The 24,320-nt window shown below is 41.2% G+C and overlaps 1 protein-coding gene across 12 annotated transcripts in view; it reads left to right on the top strand.

The window, feature by feature from the left end:
* SH3D19 (SH3 domain containing 19) overlaps nucleotides 1–24,320 on the top strand; it is a 195,416-nt gene that overhangs the window by 122,105 nt on the left and 48,991 nt on the right. For 4 of the 12 annotated variants that reach the window (XM_073017673.1, XM_037992799.2, XM_073017672.1 and 1 more), the window contains 6 exons: nucleotides 8,270–8,310; nucleotides 13,751–13,791; nucleotides 16,069–16,111; nucleotides 18,538–18,676; nucleotides 18,806–18,965; nucleotides 20,137–21,141. In XM_073017673.1, the coding sequence (XP_072873774.1) occupies nucleotides 13,776–13,791; nucleotides 16,069–16,111; nucleotides 18,538–18,676; nucleotides 18,806–18,965; nucleotides 20,137–21,141 (1,363 nt within the window). In that variant the 5' untranslated portion in view covers nucleotides 8,270–8,310; nucleotides 13,751–13,775. The remainder of the gene's footprint in view (nucleotides 1–8,269; nucleotides 8,311–13,750; nucleotides 13,792–16,068; nucleotides 16,112–18,537; nucleotides 18,677–18,805; nucleotides 18,966–20,136; nucleotides 21,142–24,320) is intronic. The other 8 variants (XM_037992782.2, XM_073017675.1, XM_073017676.1 and 5 more) reach the window with 3 other exon arrangements.

Raw genomic sequence — 24,320 nt, 5'->3', positions numbered from 1 at the left:
TGATAATTAATGTCATCGGGCATTTTTCATATGTTTGTTGGCCATTTGTATCTCTTCCTTTGAGAATTGTCTATTCATGCCCTTAGCCGACTTTTTGATGGGATTGTTTGTTTTTTACTTACTGACTTGAGTTCCTTGTAAATTCTGGATATTAGTCCTTTGTTGAATGTATAGATGGTGAAGAGTTTCTCCCACTCTGTGGGTTGTTTACTCTGCTGATTATTTCTTTTGCTGTGCAGAAGCTTTTTAATTTAATTAAGTCCCATCAAGAAAAATAGATTTTATGTTCTGATGAGAACCAGCATATTGGAGTATTCAGTATATGTTTAATTTAAAAAAAAAAACAAAAAAAAACTAATACTATAAATAGCAGATTTTTCTAGGTAGTGATAAGCTAGTATCTTTTCTCCTTCCCTTTTCGTCCCTGGACAGAGGGCTTTTACTTTGTGTTTTATGTTTTGTTTGTTTGTTTTTGAGACAGGATCTTTCTCTGCTGCCCAGGCTGGGCTGTGGTGGTGCCATCCTGGCCCACTGCAGCCTCGAATTCCCATGCTCAAGCCTTCCCCCTGCCTCAGCCTCCCAAGTAACTGGGACTACGGGTAGGCACGCACCACCACATCCAGTTAATTTTTTTTTTTTTTTTTGTAGAGATAGGGGTCTTACTATGTTGCCCAGATTTGTTTCTTATTGTATGTATAGATGTTAAGACTCTAAATATGGACTGTGATGTAGAAAACATCTGCCTTTGATGTTCCTTTTTTGATATGACCAAATGATTCCTGTTTGAATTTCCACCCAGCTTCCTGTGTCCTACTTTCTCTTGCCAGGCAGTGTTCCCTTGCCAGTCTCATGTCTGTGGCAGCAGCTTATACTAGGTTTTCCTCAAACGTTCTAAGAAAGTGTCCGAATGGATGTGTCACCCCTTTGCATATGTATAGTTTTTGAAACCAGGATGACAGGTTTGAGAAAATTCTTTTTTTTTTTAAGAACTTCTCTTCACATATTTTAAAGTCATTGTTAAGTAGGGAGTAGGGTGTAACTGGATGAGTCAGTTGTTTTTTCAGAAAGTTTTTCTTTACATATGATCTAAAGTATTTTATGGCACGGAATCTGGGCGTGTCAAGATGACTCCTTAAATTGCCTCAATTTTTTAAAATTTGCTGTAATTATTTTTTTAATTTAGGATTTATGTGCAACATCATTCCAACATGTATATGGCCTGAGAAGGAGATTATATTCTAGTAGAGGAACTAATATGTAAAAATACCTCTCTGATAAAAGATTTAAAAAATATATAAATGTTCTAATTTTAAGAAAAGCAGAAATTCAAATCATAAGCTCTTTTCTTATCTACAGGCTTCTCACTAGACCATGAGCACCAATGGGCAGGGTCCATGTCCTAGTTAATCATCTTTCTTTGGTGCCCAGCCCAATGCCCGGAATAGCATAGGCATTAGGTTTCTTGGTTGAAAATTAAGATTAACTCTTTTATTCTTTTCTGTTTTTTTGAGACAGAGTCTCACTCTGTCACCCAGGCTGGAGTGCAGTGGCGCAATCTCGGCTCACTGCAAGCTCCGCCTGCAGCGTTCACACCATTCTCCTGCCTCAGCCTCCCGAGTAGCTGGGACTACAGGCACCCGCCACCACACCTGGCTAATTTTTTTTTTTAATTTTTAATACAGATGGAATTTCACCGTGTTAGCCAGGATGGTCTCGATCTCCTGACCTCGTGATCTGCCCACCTCGGCCTCCCAAAGTGCTGGGATTATAGGGATTATAGGCGTGAGCCACTGCCACGCCTGGCCTTTTTTTTTTTTTTTTTTTTTTTAAAGACAATCTTCCTCTGTCGCCCAGGCTGGAGTACAGTGCACGATCTTGGCTCACTGCAACCTCCGCCTCCCAGGTTCAAGTGATTCTCATGCCTCAGCCTTCCGGATAACTGGGATTACAGGCATGTGCCACCACACCTGGCTAATTTTTGTATTTTTAGTTTCACCACATTGGCTAGGCTGGTCTCGAACTCCTGACGTGAGGTGATCCACCCGCCTCAGCCTCCCAAAGTGCTGGGATTAAAGGTGTGAGCCTCCATGCCCAGCTGAAAATTAAAGTTAACTCTTAACAGTTAAATGCACATTACTCGTTTGATGAAAAATAAAGAAATCATCAGCTAATAAGACAAAAGTTTAGCCGGCACAGTGGCTCATGCCTGTGATCCCAGCACTTTGGGAGGCTGAGGTAGGCAGATCACCTGAGGTCAGGAGTTCGAGACCAGCCTGGCCAACATGGTGAAACCCCATCTCTACTAAATTGACAAAAAATTAGCTGGGCATTGTGGCAGGTGCCTGTAATCCCAGCTACTTGGGAGACTGAGGCAGGAGAATTGAAAAAGACAAAAGTTTGAAAAATCAGTCTGTAGATGTTGTGGATGCTTCAAACTGAAACTACCATATGTTTGTCTATATTTTATCTCTTTTTTTTTTCCCTGGCATTTAGTAGACACCTCTTTAGACCTGTGCTATCCTTTTTATGCCTTTTACCAACAAATAACTCCTAATCATAAAAATTAATCCTACTGGCTGGGGGTGGTGGCTCATGCCTGTAATCCCAGTACTTTGGGAGGCCATGGTGGGTGGATCACTTGAGGTCAGGAGTGTAAGACCAGCCTGGCCAACATGGTGAAACCCCACGTCTACTAAAAACACAAAAAAATTAGCCAGGCGTGGTGGTGGGTACCTGTAATCCAAGCTACTTGGGAGCCTGAGGCAGGAGAATCACTTAAACCCAGGAGGCAGAGGTTACAGTAAGCCGAGATCATGCTACTGCACTCCAGCCTGGGTGACAGAGCTGAGTGACCAAAAAAAAAAAAAATTAATCCTACTATACTGCTACACATCTAGAAAAGAGAGGATTAGATTTTAGCCCTTTTTGTCTTTTTAGGTTTTCTGTATAAACTCTTTCTATAGATCACTTAGGTTGACTGTGGAGGAAAGATATAACCCCAGAAAAGGTTTATTCTGGTTATTGATTCCTTGGTTCATTCAACAGGTGTTCATTGAACACAGTTATACATCAGACCCACAGTTCTTAACCTTTCTGTGTTCACATTTGAAAGGGTTAGGTTCTGTGCTCATATGTTGCAGTAAACGCCACATTTTTTAGGTGCTAGGTTGACATGCACCATACCTCTTCCCAAACCAAGTTGTATCTGTTTCATGTCATGTAACATAACCCACTCAGACAAGTTCCATCTGATTAACATCACTGTATGTTACTGTATATTACACATGGTTTGAAATTTAGCAGCATACCAGTGAAGAGTTTGTGCTGCTTGTTGCTTGGGAACTACCAGAGTCTTAACTTATGAAGAGACAGTTTCTAACGAAAGTATACAATGAGAAAACCAAATATGCAGAATTACTTCCAAAATTCTGTTAATTGATACTAAACGTACAAGATTTATTGCCAATTTAAGTGCCTTGGTGAAGTCTACTGCACCATCTCTAAATAAGGTCAACCTGGCCAGTTTTCCATTAGAAGTGAGTGCTGTTCTTTAGTTAACACCAAATGCTCATCAAGATGACATTTTATATTTAAAAAAAAACAAAAAAACAAAAAAAACAACTATTTCAAACATTAGACCAAACACTTTTGATAAGATGTACACACAGTGAGATGTAACTGGCAATTGAGTCCAACAAAACAAAACCAGCAGCAAAATTATCCCTGGGGATTTGCTTATTAAGTGGATTATGGGTGGAATAACTAGTACTATTTAAATTATAATATTTCTTTCTCTCTGTGAGCAGAGTTCACATTAGTCCAGTAGTGGGCACATGTTACGTGATACATTCTTTCTCCTTGAGAAGCTTGCAGCCTAATTAGAGAGTCAAGACAGGAATGTGTGATTTAAAAAAAGAAGAAGAAGAATTGAGAAGGACAGGGCAACATATTCTGATTTTTAAACTGGTTGTAGTTATAAATAACATGATTGAAAGTCTTTTCCAAGATCTTTGAACTTTTTATGGAATTTCTTTTTAATAGAGTTAAATATGAAACTAAATATACATAGCTACTTGATCAGCATGCCCATTTTCTGGGAAACATCCTGAGAAGGATGACCTAAAGGAACAGAGGTCTGTGTTTTCAATGGGGGAAATATAATGTTCACAAAAGCTTGTAGGTTTGTTCTCTTGGTTTTGTTATTGCTTTGGCTTCATAGGAGATTGGGTATATGAGAAGTATGTGTTGTGAAACTCAGAATGATTGTAAATGGTAAATAATAATTCTGCAGAAATGCCGATCATTTAAATTTATAAGGTAGGGTTATAATAACTATAGGTTAACTCACTGGTGATGGCAGGATAGTCCCAAAAATTTCAGCCATATGTATTGTGAACCACAGAAATGTTTATATTGGAAAATAGGGTAGGAAATTTAACATATCTTGAGACTCTAATATGTGCCCAGTACTACGATATATATTTCACAGAGTTTTCTTATTCGGTCTTAGCAACAAGCCAAAAGATAGGCACTAGTATCCTCATATTACAGATAAGGAAACAATTCCAGCAAGTAAGTAAATTGGCCAGCTCACACATATAAGAAAACACCTCTAAATGACTACACATTCTGTACTCTTGCCGGGCGCGATGGCTCACACCTGTAATCCCAGCACTTTGGGAGGCTGAGGTGTGCGGATCATGAGGTCAGGAGATCGAGACCATCCTGGCTAAATGGTGAAACCCCGTCTCTACTAAAAATACAAAAAGATAACCTGGGCGTGGTGGCGGGCGCCTGTAGTCCCAGCTGCTGGGGAGACTGAGGCAGGAGAATGGCGTGAACCCAGGAGGCAGAGCTTGCAGTGAGCCGAGATCGCACCACTGCACTCCAGCCTGGGTAACAGAGTGAGACTCCATCTCAAAAATAAATAAATAAATAAATAAGAACAGATTCCCTACTCTTCCGACAGTTGTACTGCCCCAGTGGATATATCATGCTTTCTACTTATGTGCCTTGTGCAGGAGAACACCTCTTTTTAAAACCAGCAGATCTTCCAGGCTTGTTCACTGTCACGAGAACAGCACAGGAAAGACCCACCCCCATAATTCAATCACCTCCCACCAAGTTCCTTCCATGACACATGGGAACTGTGGCAGTTAAAATTCAAGATGAGATTTGGGTGGGGACACAACCAAACCATATCATGTCACCCCGGCCCCTCCCAAATGTCATGTCCTCACATTTTAAAACCTATCATGCCTTCGTAAGAGTTCCCCAAAGTCTTAATTCATTTCAGTATTAACTCAGAAGTCCACAGTCCAGTGTCTCATCTGAGACAAGGCAAGTCCCTTCCACCTATGAGCCTGTAAAATCAAAAGCAAGTTAGGTACTTCCTAGATACAATGTGGGTACAGGCATTGGGTAAATACAGCGATTGCAAATGGGAGACATTGGCCAAAGCAAAGGGGCTACACACCCCATGCAAGTCTGAAATCCAGTGAGGCAGGTCAAATGTTAAAGCTCCAAAATGATTTTGAAGCTCCAAAATTATCTCCTTTGACTCACATCCAAGTCATGCTGATGCAAGAGGTGTGTTCCCATGGTCTTGGGCAGCTCCACCCCTGTGGCTTTGCAGGGTATCGCCTCCCTCCCAGCTGCTTTCATGGCTGGCATTGAGTGTCTGCAGCTTTTCCAGGAGCACAGTGCAAGCTGTCAGTGGATCTACTGTTCTGGGATCTGGAGGATGGTGGCCCTCTTCTCCCAGCTCCACCAGGCAGTGCCCCAGTAGGGACTCTGCGTTGGGCTCCAACCCCACATTTCCCTTCCGTGCCACCCTACCATAGGTTCTCCTTGAGAGCCCCACTCCTGCAGCAAAATTCTGCCTGGACATCCAGGTGTTTCCATAAATCCCCTGAAATCTAAGTGGAGGTTCCCAAACTCAATTATTGACTTCTGTGCACTTGCACGCTCAACACCACATGGAAGCTGCCAAGGCTTGGGGCTTGCACCCTCTGAAGCCACAGCCCAAGCTCTGTGTTGGCCCCTTTCAGCCACAGCTGGGGTAGCTGGGAGGCAGGGCACCAAGTCCCTAGACTGCACACAGCAGAGGGACCCTGAGCCCAGCCCATGAAACCATTTTTTTCTCCTAGGTCTCAGGGCCTATGATGGGAGGAGCCCCATGAAGACCTGTGGCATGCCCTGGAGACATTCTCCCCATAGTGTCTTGGAGATTAACATTTGACTCTTTGTTACTTATGCAAATTTCTGCAGCTGGTTCGAATTTCTCCTCAGAAAACGGGATTTTCTTTTTTATCACATTGTCAGGCTGCAAATTTGCCAAACTTTTATGCTCTGCTTCCCTTATAAAACTGAATGCCTTTAGGCCGGGTGCAGTGGCTCAGGCCTGTAATCCCAGCACTTTAGGAGGCCAAGGCAGGCGGATCACGAGGTCAGGAGATCCAGAGCATCCTGGCTAACCCGGTGAAACCCCGTCTCTACTAAAAATACAAAAAATTAGCCAGGCGTGGTGGCGGGCACCTGTAGTCCCAGCTACTCGGGAGGCTGAGGCAGGAGAATGATGTGAACCCGGGAGGTGGAACTTACAGTGAGCCGAGATCGTGCCACCACACTCCAGCCTGGGTGACAGAGCGAGACTCCATCTCACAGTCTTGGAAGCTTGAGGTCTGAAATCAGGTGTCAGCAGTGCTATGCCCCCTCTGAAACTCATAGGCAAATTCTTCCTTGCTTATTAGCTTATGGAGATTGACCAGCATGAGGTACAGTCTTTGGTGTACCTTGGTTTGGCTCTTCAGATGGCCATCTTCTGAGGAACCAGTTAAGTTGGATTGGGGCCCATCCAACTCCAGTATGACCTTATCTTAACTTACATCTGTAATGACTCTATTTTCAAATAAGATCACATTCTGAAGTCCTACTGGTAAGGACACCAACATTTCTTTTTGAGGGAGGATATGCTTCAACCCGTAACACCTTCCATGTTCCATCCATATCAGTACATCTTCCTTCTTAACAAAAGAAACAAAGGATGTTTTAAATTCATAATATTATCCCTGCCAAATCAGTGGTAGTGAGCAAGGAGATTGTGATGTATTCACTAAGAGGGCTGTTACCCCTTCCGTATTACAGATTGAGTATCCCTAATCCAAAATCCAGAATACTTCAAAATTTGAAATTTTTTGAGCAGTAACATAATGTTCAAAGGAAATGCTCATTAGATCATTTCAGATTTCAGATTTTTGGATTAGGGATATTTAACTGGTAAGTATATAATGCAAATATTCCAAAATAAGAAGAAATCTTAAATAATTCTGGTCCCAAGCATTTTGGATGAGGGACATTCCACCTGTACCTTATACCAATTCTTTTTTTCAAGTAGCTGTTTTACAGAAAGCCTTCAAGCACTCTTTAAAAAATCAGTATTACTGTAAACAGTTGTATCTTTATATTACAGTCCTCTATGGTATCAGAGACCTCCTAGAGCTTAATCTTTCCCCCTGTATAGCACAATAGTATTGTTTTAGTCAATTTTGTGCTTCTATAATACCACAAAATGAGTAATTTATAATGAACAGAAATTTATTGGCTCATGGGTATGGAGGCTGGGAATTCCAAGATTGAGAGGCTGGTATCTGGAGAGGGTCTTCACCATGTCATCCCATGGTGAAAGGCGGAAGAGCAAGAGAGGAAGCAGGGTGTTGCGTAGGAGGGGAGAAAGGAAGGGAAAGAAGCGGGAGAGAGAGACAGGGAGTCTGGGAGGGAGAGGGGAAAGTCTCACAAGATTATTTTATTTTTAGGTGGTGATGTTTTAAATTCTGATCTTAAGAAGAAATGCTGTTGGTCCTTAGGTCAAATTGACTATATAGATTATGTACTTTGATGTGATATGTGAAGACAGGAATTTCAGTGTCAAACACAAAAGAGCTATAAGGAATAAAGTTATTTTGAGCACGATGTAATGCTGTCTAATTACGAGTGGTATCCAGGTTTTCACTGGAAGATATGTAAGCAGCTACGAAAGCAATTTTAAGGCAAAATTTTACTTACACCATAAATATATTTCCCATAAAACAAATTAAAGGTAATTTTTAAAATTTCCTTAATTTTTGATTTGTAAAGAGGATAGGCCAGTAAATAATGTATCAAACTTGTGGCTTGGCACCATATTGAATCCCAGAAATGACTTGGCCTTATGAATGACTCTTTTCAAAAGGATTAATGAATGTATAATAAGTTTTCTTTCTTTTTCTAGCCAAGGACCCTTGTCATCCATTAGAGCGGTAATCAAGAGATGTAAGTTTGTTTTTTCCTTGTCTGTATTTTCCTCTGTAATAATTTTAAGTGATGATTTAGATTTCCAGCAGGTGATTGTATCTGACACATCTACAAAGAACCCAAGAGTAGCTTCTCCTAAGAAGTATTAAAGCGTTTCAGACAAACAGCTACTTTTCAGCTTGTATTTATTGATAAGCCAGTTTCTCAGAACTGTGTTTTTCTCTTACAGAACAAAGCTGGGTTTTTTTTTTTTCTTAATCCCAAATGTGATAGTATAAATCTGTTTTTTTTTTTTTTAATTTGCCTATCTAGTTAGTTTCTGTGATCTAATATAAATTTTATGTAACTATTTTCTAGAGTTAGAGATATCTTACAGGTTTAAGAAATATTAAACCCTGGCCGGGTGCGGTGGTTCATGCCTGTAATCCCAGCACCTTTTTGGGGGCCAAGGCAGGTGGATCACCTGAGGTCAGGAGTTCAAGACCATCCCAACCAACATGGTGAAACCCTGTCTACTAAAAATACAAAAATTAGCTGGATGTGGTGGCACATGCCTGTAATCCCAGCTACTCAGGAGGCTGAGGCAGGAGAATCACTTGAATCCAGGAGACGGAGGTTGCAGTGAGCCAGGATTGTGCCACTGCACTCACAGCCTGGGAAACAAGAGCGAAACTGTCTCAAAAAAAAAAAACAAAAAAGAGAAGAAAAGAAAAAAGAAATATTAATCCTTGTGGTTCATTTGTTTCTACAGGTACTCTTTACAATTTATTTTTTAACTGTATAAGTGCCTATAAAGGCGGGCTTATACTGCCACATCAAGATAGAAGTGCTAAGAGTAGAATTCCCATCAGAAAGGAACATTTCTATTTTCTGTCCTTATCTCTTGGTTAAACTTCAAAACTTGCTATTAGTGTGGTATTTTAACACTTTTTTAAGTAAAAGGCTCTGGAAAGGTCCCTTTAAAAATAGAACATGGATTGCCTGTGTTAGAAAAGGATAAAGATAGGATTTTAGATGTTCTTCACATTATGTGAACTGAGGTTACCGCCCTGAGGAGAATGTGCCCTATTTTTAGAAGCATAACTTGTTTTTTTTTTTTCTTCCCCCGAGACAGAGTCTCTCACTGTCGCCCAGGCTGGACTGCAGTGGCGCGATCTCGGCTCACTGCAACCTCCACCTCCTAGGCTCAAGCAATTCTCCTGCCTCAGCCTCTTGAGTAGCTGGAATTACAGGCACCCACCACCATGCCCAGCTAATTTTTGTATTTTTAGTAGAGATGGGGTTTCACCACATTGGTCAGGCTGGTCTCCTGACCTCAAGTGATTTGTCCGCCTTGACCTCCCAAAGTGCTAGGATTACAGGCGTGAGCCACCATGCCCGGTCCATAATTTGTAATATTTACTATGAATTTAGGATATTCACAGGTCATGAAGAACATGCATTTGAACAATTCCAGTGAAAATTTTACAAGGTGACAATACAGAAAAATATGCCATGTTTCCCCACTCCGTTTTTTTGCTTCATTGGTGAACTATAAATATGTGGGAATGCTATGGTATAGGATGAAAAGAATTCAGATATAAAAATGAAAAATTCTTGATAGCGTTTCATGCCTTCTAACCCTTGGGTTGGGGGTGGTAGGTGATGACGGGCAGAGAGATAATTTAAATACAAAATTAGAGTCTAGAACTTAGGTAAGAATTTATTGGCTGGAGATATAACTTAGAGTAATCACAGTTATAAGCAAAATCCTGGAAGTAGCCAAACATGTAGGGAGAAAGTACACAGGATAGGAAAGATGAGAAGGGATAGAATCTTGGAGACACTGACATCTGAGGACAAGCTATGCCTTCATGGGGCTTAAGGCAAAAATGCATGACCCAATGACCCCAGCCCTGCTGTGAAAGGCCCCCTTTCACTGAGTCATAGGGCTCCTGCCTTTGTTCCCTGGCTTCTTACCTTAACTCCCTTGGATTTCAGGACTTTTTTGTTAGGGAATCACAACCTGTGATTCCCATGGATCCCCGAAGATGGATCTCGCTTACCTAGAGACCCCTATGCTGTGCAAGGCGCAGCTAAGACATGAGCAGTAAAAGCTGAAAAGGGATGGTCAGAGTAAGTAAGTAAATAAATAAATAAATAGATAGATAAATAAATAACAAGAGACAGCTGTGTTTTAGAGGTCAAAGGCGATTTTAAAAGGAACAGGCGAATCACCAGTAGCTCTTAATACTACAGCCAGGCCAAGCAAAAGGTGCTGAGAACAGGTTCTTGTGTCTGGCGCTTAGGAGGTCAGTGCAGACCCATGAGAGAGCAGTTTCAGTAAATATTGAAGTTGGAAGCCACACTTCAGTTTCAACCATGAATAGAATATGTGGAAGTTGGGACGGCTAGGGTAGCCTACTCTTATGAAATTTGGTGGTGAACAGGAAAGATATGGGCTGTAGTTTGAGGAGGAGGCAGAATTAAAGAAAGACCATGCTTAGGATGAGGAAGCATGAAGACATTTGTAGGCAGCGGGGAAACAGTCAGTGGAGGGATCAGTCTGGAACCATGAAAGAAGAGAAAACGATGAAACAGGGCCCTAGCAGAGAGAGGAAGGAGGATATGAAACAAAGGGAAAACCCTTGCTTTGAAGTAGCTGGTGTTTTTTGGTTTTTAACTCAGTTGTCTTTTAATTCTTCTGTCAGTCACTTTGTAAACACTAAAGTAAACTTGTATTCCTGATGTTTAGGCAGGAAGGCCAAACAGATCCTTTCATGATAACATATAAATACAGAATGAGGAACAATTGTGCCTTTCCCTTTTGTTTTCTTCTTTTTGCCTATTCTATAAGAAAAAGCTGTAAATAATTTTTATCTCAGCCAGCCCATTAAAATGTATATGTTACTATCCCATACCTCAGTCATCTAACCCTGGCAAGCAGAAAGACTTTATCCCATTTCAAAGTGATATTCCTTAACTGGTTGTAGTTCAACTTATTTCATAATCATTCTGATTCCAGTCAAGCATTGGGGTCCTTTTCTTTGCATGTATTCTTATGAGTCCTGAATATTTTTGGTAAAGTGTTTTGATGTATCCTAATTGGATACATCTAGAATTTTACGTTCTTCCTTTCATTAACTTTTTAAGAGAAAATTATGTTCTGAAATTCAGACTTAGTTAATATTGCTTACCTACCATAAGTCAGGCACTGTTTCCATACATTATAGAATAGCACTCTGCATGGTAGGTGTTGACCCATTTTACATGTGTTAGTGAAACTGAGTCTCAGAAAGGTTAAGTGGCTTCACAAGGTAGAGCTGAGATATGAACCTGGCTTCCTGACTTCAAGGACATTCAGCTTTCCATTCCACAGACGTTCTTGTTATCATGTCAAATGTGTCTAACTCTCATACCCTGTCCCAAACAAATGTAGTAAGTTTCTTGTATTATTGTGATTTGCATTGATCTTTCATTCATAGTTCATTGATCATTCATTCATAGTTCTATGGCAAGGGTATGTATAATTAATAATCTTTCTATGTGTTTACTTCTTCTGACATCATTTAATTGATAATTTTGAATTATTTAGATCAAGACTAGCTAGCATCCCACTCTCCTAGCTCCACATAGAGTTAAACTGCTTCAAGAAACAAACCGCTCCTAGCCTTGCTCCTAAAGGGCTGTTGGACCTGGGATAATTCATTTAACTCCTCTGTATCTCAGTCTCCTCCTCTGTGAAGTTTGAGTAGGTCGATAGCTGAGGGCCTTTCCAGGCTTGAGATCCTGCTGGAATTCAAGAAGATTATTTATTGGTGATAATACTACACATCTACATCTCAACTCTAACATGAATATGTTTTGTATTTAGAATTTAACCACTTGAACTAGAAAAGTTTGACAATAGGCCGAGCTCATACCTATAGGCTCATACCTATAGTCCCAGCACTTTGGGAGGCTGAGGCGGGCGGATCACCTGAGGTCAGGAATTTGAGACCAGCCTGGCCAACATGGTGAAACCCCATCTCTACTAAAAATGCAAAAATTAACCCAGCGCGGTAGTGGACACCTGTAATCCCAGCTACTAGGGAGGATGAGGCAGGAGAATCGCTTGAATCTGGAAGGCGGAGGTTCCAGTGAGCCGAGGTCGCGCCACTGCACTCTAGTGTGGGCGACAGAGTGAGACCCCGTTTCAAAAAAAAAAAAGAAAGAAGAGTTTGAAAATAATTCTGTGAAATGATAGGATAACTTTTACTGAAAATACTGCCTTTATTCTGTGGCATTAACCCAAAACGTACAAGACTAGCAGCTTATGGCAGAAAGGTAAAATGGGACATGCTTGTCTAAATGGGCACTCTGGCAAATTCGATTTTCCTGGCAACTACAACAAATTTGTTTAATCTGGGGAAGTGAAAATGAGATATGTAACCGGATAGTTGAGAAATTAGCAGAAAGAGCATAAGACAACACATGAAAATCGGCGGTAAAAACCGAAAGTGTTTATAGCTATTAATCTTGTTCAGCACTGACAGAAGGTGTCAGTTTTTCCAGAAGGATCAAGAGAGAAAAGAAAGATTTCATAGATGAGTGAGTGTGAAAAAAAATCAGAGGAGAGGGGAAAGCAGTGATTCTCAAAGGATGTGCCGAAGGAGATGTGTAAGCACGACTGCAAGACCCCTCTGTGTTCTGCAGCAGCAGTGCCACTCTGCTGCCAGGGGGCCTGCTACGAATGACCTCTGGTGTGAACCAGCAGAATCAAGTTAAAGTTGCTGATTTGAAACAATGTAAATCGACTACTGAATTACCTTTTAAGTACTATTCATACTTTAAAATCAATCCTTATTGAAGTAGCAAACTGATTTTGCAAAATAGTTTTTAGATTTTTTAAAACTGTTGTTAAAAACTGCAGAGAGGCCAGGCACAGTGGCTCATGCCTGTAATCCTAGCACTTTAGGAGGCCAAGGTGGGTGGTCACGTGAGGTCAGGAAGTCAAGACCAGCCTGGACAACATAGCAAAACCCCGTTTCTACAAAAAATACAAAAAGTAGCCAGGTGTAGTGGTGCATGCCTGTAGTCCCAGCTACTTAGGGGGACTGAGGAAGGAAGATTGCTTGAGCCAGGGAAGTAGAGGCTGCAATGAGCCAATATTGCACCACTGCACTCCAGCCTGGGTGACAGAGCGAGACCTTGTCTCAAAAAAAAAAAAAAAAAAAAAAAAAAACCTACCAGCGGGTTTTTCGACTGATTATGTGTGTGGATATCCTGGTCTGCACAGACAAATCTTTGCAGCAATATTTCTTTACTCTCTGAAACTGTGGATCATCAACTTTCCTTTTCCATGTAAGTGTGCATAGCAGGGGTAAACAGTGGTATGGCAAGACAGTCATGCTCCTGAATTCCTTTTAAAGATTAGACAACTAGGTTCACTCTTTGCTCTTCCTTTCCTCTTCTATAACCCCTTCTTTTTTTCCCTTAGCACTCATGAATAGTACACAGCAAAAATGCCCCGTGGAAGAGGTATGTTTGTGACGATAACATGAAGCCTTTAGAAGTGTTATCCCTGCTGATTTCAGTGTTAGTAATGGTGGTGATGTGATTGTAGCAAACTTGAGTGGGCCTCTGACTTAATGAAACCATTCTTACCAGTCAGACACACCATGCAGAGCTCCAGCCTCCCTGTCAACTTGGTTTAGCTCCTGATAAAAATGTTAATGGGCCGGGTGTGGTGGCTCACGCCTGTAATCCCAGCACTTTGGGAGGCTGAGACGGGCGGATCACGAGGTCAGGAGATCAAGACCATCCTGGTTAACACGGTGAAAGCCCGTCTCTACTAAAAATACAAAAAAAAATTAGCTGTACGTAGTGGCGGGGACCTGTAGTCCCAGCTACTCGGGAGGCTGAGGCAGGAGAATAGTGTGAACCCGGGAGGTGGAGCTTGCAGTGAGCCGAGATCGCGCCACCGCACTCCAGCCTGGGCAACAGAGCAAGACTCCATCTCAAAAAAAAAAAAAGTTAATGGTCAGTCAAACCAGTTGATGGTATGAATATGAGGACATCCTCCAAGTAAACCCGGGGTTTTGGTTTCAGATGTTGGAGGTTTGCTTTGCCAACCCAGCAGAGGTTTACCTGTCACGGCTCCAATCCGGCCTAAATTTCATTCCCACCTTCCACTTCCACCCCTGCCTCCCCCAGTTTTGACAGCCTCCTTGTTCGGAGAGAAGCAGAAGTTAATAGGAGAGGGGAAAGATCTATGCTTCCAATCTTTTCAAATAGGAAGAATTGAACAAGTTGAGTATTACAGAGATATGAAAGCAAATGGTTAAAATAGTTTATATCTGAAACAAATTTCCTTTGTGCACGAATCTTTACAGTATAGTATTTGAAGATTTTTTTTCCCCAAAGAGATCTTTAGAATATGTTCCTTGAAAAATAGAGGTAATAGTCTCTATTACATAAAAATTGACCCCGTATGGGCCGGGCACGGTGGCTCACACCTGTAATCCCAGCACTTTGGGAGGCCGAGGCAGGTGGATCACAAGGTCAGGAGATCAAGACGATCCTGGCTAACATGGTGAAATCCCATATCTACTAAAAATACAAAACATTAGCCAGGCATGGTAGCAGTTGCCTGTGGTCCCAGCTACTCAGGAGGCTGAGGCAGGAGAATGACGTGAACCTGGGAGGCAGAGCTTGCAGTGAGCCGAGATCATGCAACTGTACTCCAGCCTGGGTGACAGCGAGACTCCGTCTCAAAAAAAAAAAAAAAAAGAAAAGAAAAGGAAAGAAAAATGACCCCATATGTGATATGTTCCAGATTATCTGATTAAGACTTGGTTTACTTTTGAAGTAAAATTTGGGAAAAAATTTTAACTATCAAGCTTAAGGACTTGAGTTTGAGAATTAAGGAAAAAGTCAGTGCTGCATATATAATAATATATGCTATAAACACGTTTATAAAAGTGATTTGAACACCTTTTACATTTATTATTATATCTTAATTTAAATAATAAAAGGCTAGTCATAGTGGCTCATCCCTGTAATCCCAGCACTTTGGGAAGCCAAGGCAGGAGGATCGCTTGAACCCAGGAGTTTGAGACCAGCAGCATGGCAGCACCTCATCTCTACAAAACATACAAAAAATTACCTGGGCATGGTGTCATGTGCCTGTAGTCCCAGCTACTTAGGAGACTGAGGCAGGAGGATCACTTGAGCCTGGGAAATTGAGGCTGCATTGAGCCCTGAACACCATGCCACTGCACTCCAGCCTGAGCAACAGAGTGAGACCCTGTCTTAAAATAAATAATAAAACAACTTAAAGGTTATAAAATTTCAAATAAGTTAGACTAAAAATGGAAATTTGACCAGTTTCATTCTACAATAGATTTATAAACAAACCTCACGAAAGCATAGTCATATAGATTGGAATAGACGTTTAAAAATGTTTTTGCCCATTGTTACTTCATGTCATCATCTTAATGCTCCAACCATGCAATTTATATTTAATAGGTGTCTTCTTTTCTCTGTTCATTCTTCAAATTATTTTCACAACTACAGAATGTTCTTTGGGGAGTTTTTGAAATCTATATATTATGCAATCTCCAATAAATAACCATAATTAACTTTATGCCAGTAAAATGATTATTTTGATTTACTTTTTTATTTAAGGATATTAAAATTCATACATTCTATATGATGTCAAGTATAAGCTTTTTCCAATTGTGTAATCTGTAAAAATTTAAACCCTTACCGAACGTACTAATTTTGTACTATACTAGTTTATTCCTTCTTCAACAGCTTCTCGGACTTCTATTCAGAGTGAACTTCATCGAGACAGAAGGTATGGTTATATTTATAATGGAAAACATATATTAGGCTAATAACTGAAATAAAAGTGTGTTATCAGGTAGCAAGTTAAATGTTTTGCTTTCATAAGCAATGTATTCTTATATTCTGCTTCATCAGTATATCTCCTGAATTAACTTATAAGTTTGAAAGATGACTTTGCTTGAGAGAATGAGTGATACAGGCTTGAAAATGTTCTTTTGAGTGTAATTATTTGCTGAAGTTGATTTTTTAAATGTTTGTTAAACAAATGCTACATGTAAAGCATTGTAACTGCTTCAGAGAAATGCTTTGTACCTCATGCTGCGTAGTAGTACTTGTTGCCTAACCAAATGGATGGATGACAGGATAGAAAATTGAATGAAAGGATAAAGAAAGGAAAAGAGGGGATAGGCACGATGAATAAAGGCTGGACGGCTTTTTGGAAAAAGGAAGGGAAAAGAGAAGGAAGAAGAGATAATATTTGGGTAGATAGAAGGGAGGACCAGTGGACAGATGGACAGTAGGATGGATGGAAGGATGGATGGACAAATAAAAGAATGGGAGAAGTGGACAAATGGCTAAATGAATGGGCAGATTTTTTTTTTTTTACATTACATCATGATATTCAATCAGATAGAGAGGTTTTTATAGGTCATGGTCCCAGCTGTCAAATTTCTTACAGTATGGTATAGAATAATGAAGGACAAGGACTTTAGAGTCAGAACCAAGTTCAAATCCTGACCACCACTTTCTACCATATGACCTTGGATGACAAGCTGCTTAATCTCGCTAGCTTCTTTGTCCCATCTTTAAAATGGTGCTAATCATACCTACATCACAAGGTTGTCATAAGAATTAATGTACATACGATGCTTAACATTTATTAACTAATAACTCTTACTGTTTAGACAAAAGCTATAAGCAGAGGTTTTTAGGGAGTGCAGTTCAAATTTAATCAATGATCAGCTTGTACTGTTTCACAGTGTAGCATGAGTATGTATGTAATGCATAATTTTGATAATGACAGTGCTTTTTTGTTTCTATTTTCCATAGAGTGCTAGAGAAAGGCAGAGCAGGTATTATCATCCATATATGTCCCGTGAGAAAACTGAGTTTTCCAATCAAAACTGTTGATTGATTTGTTCAGGGTCACACAGTTGGTGTTTGTTAGGAAATCAGGTTGAAGAGAAAATGTAAACATGCTCCAGGCATAGTGCCTTACACCTTTAATCCCAACACTTTGGAAGGATTGTTTGAGGCCAGGAGTTCGAAACCAGCCTGGGCAAGATAGCGAGCCCTCATCTCTACAAAAAATTTTTAAAAATTAACCAGGCATGGTGGCATGTGCCTGTAGTCCCAGCTACTCAGGAAGCTGAGGGGAGGGGAGCTCAAGGCTGCAGTGAGCTGTGATTGCGCCACTGCAGTCCAACCTGTACAACAGAGCAAGGCCCTGTCTCTGCAAAATTAATTAATTACTTTAAACATGAGAAGGTAGAATCAGATTAAGAAAAAGATAAAAGGAGCCATGCTAAATCACTACAGCTCTCCAGTATTAAAGATTAATCATCAAATCATGTACAAAACTGACCATGAACCCAGAGACACATCCCAAAGTCTAGAAGTGAACATGTAAACCCAAAACACTTAAACATAACTGTGAACTGTAACAGAGATGAAGTAAGGCAGAAGAGGATATTCTTTTTAAATAGTAATTTTCATTTCAGAGTATACGCTTTATAATAACAGAAAACCAAGCTGGGCGTGGTGGCTCACGCCTCTAATCTCAGCACTTCGGGAGGCTGAGGTGGGCAGACTGCTTGAGGTCAGGAGTTCGAGACCAGCCTGGCCAATATGGTGAAACTCCATCTTTACTAAAAATATAAAAATTAGCCGTGTATGGTGGTGCACTTCTGTAATCCCAGCTGCTCGGGAGGCTGAGGTACGAGAATTGCTTGAACCTGACAGGTGGAGGTTGCAGGGAGCCAAGATCGAGATCACATCACTGCACTCCAGCCTCGGCAACAGAGTAAGACTCTGTCTCAAATAATAATAATAATAACAACAGAAAAACAATTCCATTTGACTGGTGGGCTTTTATACCTTATGCTACATGTCTGCCCTAAGGCTAGATAGCTCTGGATTGAAGAGATCGTATAGGCCTTACTTAGTTTTTATCAACCAAGGCAGAGCCAAGTGTGCCCAGGGTCCAGCTCTAACTTTTTGAGGCCAAAGTCATAGAGGATGATTGTCATGTGCTCCCTTGAAGCCTGTCTGGGTGTACTGTCAGAGACAGCCCAGGCCGGACAGGTCATTTCTGTGACTGTGTTAGTTCTTATAACTTTTTGGGTGGTGGTGGTTTTCATGAATCTTTGGACATTTACAGATAGACAGTAGCTTGTTACCATCCTGCAAAACCTCACTGAGGCTTCTGTCCACTAGGCGCCCAGAGATCACCATTGTGGCAGCTGAGCCGCTGAGGCCAGCCTCGTGGTTTCCAGGAACCCCACCCCCAGGATTGGGATTTCCTACACCATCTGCAGCTGGCTCTTGGAGGCCTAATGAGCTGGTTCCTGCTGAGGTGAATAAACATTACATTATCTCTTTGCATTTTATTTTTTAAATGAAATTCGAAGCTAAGAACAGTGAGACTGTCAACACCTTGGCTATTGCCCTTAGATGTCTAAAATCTTCTTTCTTTACTTTTCAGCTCCCACCATCTTATGAACAAGTTATAAAAGAAATCAACCAAGTTCAAGTTAATACTACAAATAATAATAATGCTGCTGCTACTCCAAGGCACACTATTACTTCTGCAACTCAGACTGACTTTTCAGAAGTAGACAACGATCTGCCTCAAAGTAATGCAAGTAATTTGTCTTCCCTAACTCTGACCTAGTTCTAGGGAAGTAATCTGTAGGCTTCCAGCCTTTAAAATAATTTGCAATTTGTGTATAATTCATTGAGCTCTGCTGCCCAGTCAGTGTGATCACTGTGTGCTTGCTTTTTTTGGGTATGTGGTGATTATTGTAATAGATCATTCTTACAAACTGCAGCCCCAATCTCTTGTGCTTACCCTAGTTTATATCACAAAAACATTATCTGTATAATTCATGGTGGGTATTACTGCTGATTCCATTCATTCCCACTGAGAAGTATCTTATATTTAGCAACTTATACTTGATAGGGTGCTAAGGGTGGTTGTCCTGTTAGGCTTTTTTAAAGTGTTGCACAGTGGCTCATGTGGCTCAATCCCAGCACTTTGGGAGACTAAGGTGGGTGGATTCCTTGAGCACAGGAGTTTGAGACTAGCCTGATGGCCGGGCACAGTGGCTCACGCCTGTAATGCCAGCACTTTGGGAGGCCAAGGCAGGCGGATCATCTGAGGTCGGGAGTTCGAGACCAGCCTGATCAACATGGAGAAACCCTGTCTCTACTAAAAATACAAAATTAGCTGGACATGGTGGCGCACACCTGTAATCCCTGCTACTCAGGATGGCTGAGGCAGGAGAATCACTTGAACCCAGGAGGTGGAGGTTGAGGTGAGCCGAGATCGCACCACTGCACTCTAGCCTAGGCAACAAGAGTGAAACTCAGTCTCAAAAAAAAAAAAAAAAGAGACCAGCCTGGGCAACATGGTGAAACCCCATCTGTACAAAAAAAAATGCAAAAATTCATTGAGTGTGGTGGGGTGTGCCTGTAGTCCCAGCTACTAGGGAAGCTGAAGTGAGTGGATCGCTTGAGCACTGGAGGGTGAGGCTGCAGTGAGCTGTGTTAGAGCCACTGTACAGCAGCCAGGGCAACAGAGCAAGACCCTGTCTCAAAAAAAAAAAAAAAATGTGTTATATGAAGAGCACTCCTACAGGAAGCAGAATAAACATTTCCATTTTTGAATCACTTTTAACTAATTAAAGAAACCAAAATCTCTTGATATTCCAGGTATGTAATTTTAAATCTGTGTATCTTCTGTGTTTTTTTCTTATAAATTGTTAATATTACGGCTTGTTTTTATTTGTTTTGGTTTTGTTTTGGTCTCATCAGCACTACAGGCACCTCTCAAGCCTCTTCAGCCTTTCCCAACAGTCTCATCTGGCAATCTTCCAACGAATGTGGCACCTTTAATAGTCTTTGATATTTCTGAAGAACAGAATTGTCCAGAAAACCCCAGTGCTACAAGATGTCCAGTGCCAAAACCAAGATCAAAAAGCAACCTCAGACCAATACCCAGAGATTCTCACAGTAAAGAGCAAAGTCACCAGAAAATCAGCCCAGCAGCCATAGGAGAGGAGTCATCCCCAGGCCGGCCCCAGTCTCTGCTGGACAACGCTAGCACCTCAGACAGTCAGACAGTGATGAACATTATGAACACGGAACAAAGCCAAAATAGTATTGTTTCCAGAATTAAAGTGTTTGAGGGTCAGGCAAATATAGAAACCTCAGGACTGCCCAAGAAACCAGAAATTACTCCACGTTCACTTCCTCCAAAGCCTACTGTTTCCTCAGGGAAACCTTCTGTAGCTCCCAAACCAGCTGCTAGCAGAGCTTCTGGAGAGTGGGACTCTGGGACTGAGAACAGACTCAAGGTGACCTCCAAGGAAGGACTCACCCCATGCCCTCCCCTGCAAGAAGCAGGAAGCATCCCAGTAACCAAACCTGAATTGCCAAAGAAACCAAACCCTGGCCTTATACGAAGTGTTAATCCTGAGATTCCGGGAAGAGGGCCCCTGGCTGAGAGCTCTGACAGTGGGAAGAAAGTGCCAACTCCTGCCCCACGGCCTTTGCTGCTGAAGAAATCTGTTTCCTCAGAAAATCCCACTGACCCTTCAGCTCCACTGAAACCTGTCACTGTTCCTCCCCGACTCACAGGGGCATCACAAGCCAAAGCATACAAGTCACTGGGAGAAGGGCCCCCAGCCAACCCCCCAGTTCCAGTTCTGCAGAGCAAGCCCTTGGGGGACATCGATCTCATCAGCTTTGATGATGATGTTTTGCCCACCCCATCGGGGAACCTGGCTGAAGAATCTGTTGGTTCAGAGATGGTTCTAGGTAAGTGAAAAATCAGCAGTGGAAGGGAATCTAAACTCATGATAGGGTATTTTAAATGGCACTTGCTGTTTTAGTTTCTAGTACGTAAGTTACTGAGATGTGTGTATGCAAGTATGTGCACATGCATGTGTGTGTGTAGAAACAGACAGGAATGAACAGAGAGATCACAAAACACAGAGCTAAGTGGGGAATGGAGACAGGGAGGGAAGGGGAGATACAGGATGGGGATGATGGAGTCAGAAAGGAGGAGACACATGCATCGATTACTATGATATGAGCCAGAAGTAAGCAGACTGGGGCTAGGGGCTAAACTATAATAGGTTGTGGGGCTGGCTTCCCTGACTCTTGACAGTTGGAAGTTCAGGCTTCACATTGAAAGGATCCAGAGAGGTTAGGGAATGTGTAGAAGGATGCAGAGGAGGCTTCTCATAGATGGGAAGTCATGCCCTGGCTCCAGAGGGGCTCCTCAGATGAAATGGGCCTCAGCTGGGAGTGCTGGGCGAGGGGCCAGCTCCAGGGGAGGACTCGAAAATGTACGGAATGAAGACCCAGCCACATGTTGCAAAATTGTTCCTTTAATCTTCACAGAACATCTTCCCTTGAGAGTGAAAAATTTTGTAAATAAAATACAACATTTGTAAGGTAGCTGCCAAGATCAGTACAATTAAATATCCCAGAAGGTAGAGAGTGTGTTTTCTTTCTTCTCACTGTTCCGTTGGAGAGTGTGATGGTAAAGCTTGTCTTTGATTTGTCAAACTAAGCTGCTCTACTTGTCATTGATAAGATTTATTTTACTGCTGTTTACTTATTTGCATGGAATTTGTGAATGTATAAACTTAATAGAATTTTCAAAAGGTTAACTGTCACTGTATAAATGTTTAACATGCATCAAAATACTACAGGCTCTGTGATTTCAAAACCAAATTCTGCATAACACAGGTGTATTTAAAATGAAAGCAAACATAGCACATTATTAAATATTCATCATGCACAGAACATTGTAACTGACACACAACATTTTAGCATATAAACTAAAAGACATACGTGGCTTTTGTCCATAAAGGGTGGAAGGAAAAACATTTGAATATATTAAGCTTCTGCAGTGTACCTAATGCTCTCCTAAATACCGAGACATACATTATTTTATTTAATAATTGCAACAACCCTCTGTGAGATATCACTGCCTACATTTGCAGATGAAGACAGTGAGACTGAGAGAGATCTATGGATCACTTGCCCAGTGTCATAAAATGATTGTCCAAGTCAGGATTCAAACTTAGTGTTTTTATTCTAAGTCTAGTTTATTTTTCACTGTATAATGTTGCTACCCAATATTTTCATGAATCCTTAACCAGGCAACACTTTAAAAACTTTTCAAGTCTTTGATAACCATTTTCTTGTATAAGCCTTTTTGGTATTAACAAGATTCAGAGAAGGACAGGGATAGATAAACCCAACAGCAGGAAGCTGAAGAAATATTACCTTTTGTAGAACTTGCTAGTTTCTATGGGGATGGCAACTTGACTAATAATTGCTGAGAATTTATTTTGTATCATCTAGCAGATGATTATAGTCATCTTCAAAAAGGAAGGTCAACAATATACTTTCAACATAAATACAGTCTCATGCTTCATACTCAGCCTTTTCTGTTTCTTGATTTCTACCACTTCATTGCACAACATTTAATTATTGAGGCGTCTTTTAGCAAAGTGTGTAATTTGCTTGTGCTATCTGACTTTAACCATTGCTCTTGACTATGGAGTTATACTGAGCTGAATACTATCTTCTTTCTAAACCTGTCTTTCTTCCTATATTTTGCAACTCACTAGTGACACCATCACACACACCAGCCTTCCCTGGAGAAACCCAGAGATCATCCTTGAGTCTTCTCACTGTGTCACACAGTGACTAGCTGTTCAGATTTGGAGTCTGCCAGGGTCTACCACATTTGTTATGTGACCTTGGGCAATTTTCTTAACCTCACAGTGCCTCTGTTTCCTCATTTGTAAGACATGATACTACTCCTCACCGAGGTTATTGCAAGGGTTAAATGTGATCATATAGGAAAGCGCTATCACGTTGTGTGAAATACGATGATCATTAAGTAGTAGTTTTATGATTGTTACTTCTCTGCCTTCACATCTAATTAGTTACCAACTCCTGCTGGTTTTACCTTCCAAATAGTTCTTGATTCTGCCTCTCCTTTTCATCCTTCCCTGTTCTGCCCCACTTTAGGCCTTTACACTCTGATGGCTGCAGTGGCCTCCGAAATTGAGCCCACTCAGACAAGCCTATCACACTCCATACTGTGGCTACCCAGGGGGAGTTTCTATACTGCACATTGGCCCTTGTTGCCTCCCTGCTTACGCCCTCCAAAGGCCTTCAGGATCACCTCTGAATGCCTTGACCTGTGGAGGGGTTTTTGTTTGCTTTTCGATTTGGGGCTTTGTGACTTTTTGGTGGTATTTTTGTAGCATTGTCATTGTAAATAAAGGTTTATGGTCCTGGGAAACCTTGCCTAATCATCCAGACACCAGGCAGAAACTGGGAGAGGAACACAGGAGAAAGAAGAGAAACTTACAAATAAGTCTTCCCTTCCCTTTCTCTTACCTCAAAATTAAAGAGAATCTAATAAAATAGCATTCATAAAATGAAGTTGCCATATTAATCTCAGGAAATAGAGATCCAAAAATATCGAAGCTATGAAAACATCGTAAAGATTAGAAAATTATTAAAGGAAAACACATAAAGCAGGCAATTTAATATTGGATTCATTTCTTGGGTAGAATGCCTTCCAGGTTAATGTAATGGAGCCCAGAAGTATTAGCAATTCTTCTTCACACCTTTACAAATCACACCCAGCTGTCAGAAGAAGGAGAATGTTTCTGCCGGCAGCCCCATTACACAGACCAGAATAATAGTTTAGCAGCCAATTTCTGCTGTTAACAGAACTCAAGGGAAAGAAATGACAGAAAAGAAGCCAGGGATGGTGAAACTAATTGTGATGACAAGCATATTATTAGAGACAGTTAATGGGTGGAAAACTACTTTATCGTCAGTGTTTTTCTCAGTCCGGTAATGAAGACCGTGTGGGTATAGGTGTAAAGAGGCCTCTGCTTGTTCACCAGCAGGTGTGGAATACCTGGTGCTGGTGTGAGGGGGTAGAGGGAAGACAGAAT

Source organism: Chlorocebus sabaeus, chromosome 7 (genome assembly GCF_047675955.1).
Source record: "Chlorocebus sabaeus isolate Y175 chromosome 7, mChlSab1.0.hap1, whole genome shotgun sequence".
NCBI lineage: Eukaryota > Metazoa > Chordata > Mammalia > Primates > Cercopithecidae > Chlorocebus > Chlorocebus sabaeus.
This window is presented reverse-complemented; position numbering and strand designations above follow the sequence as displayed.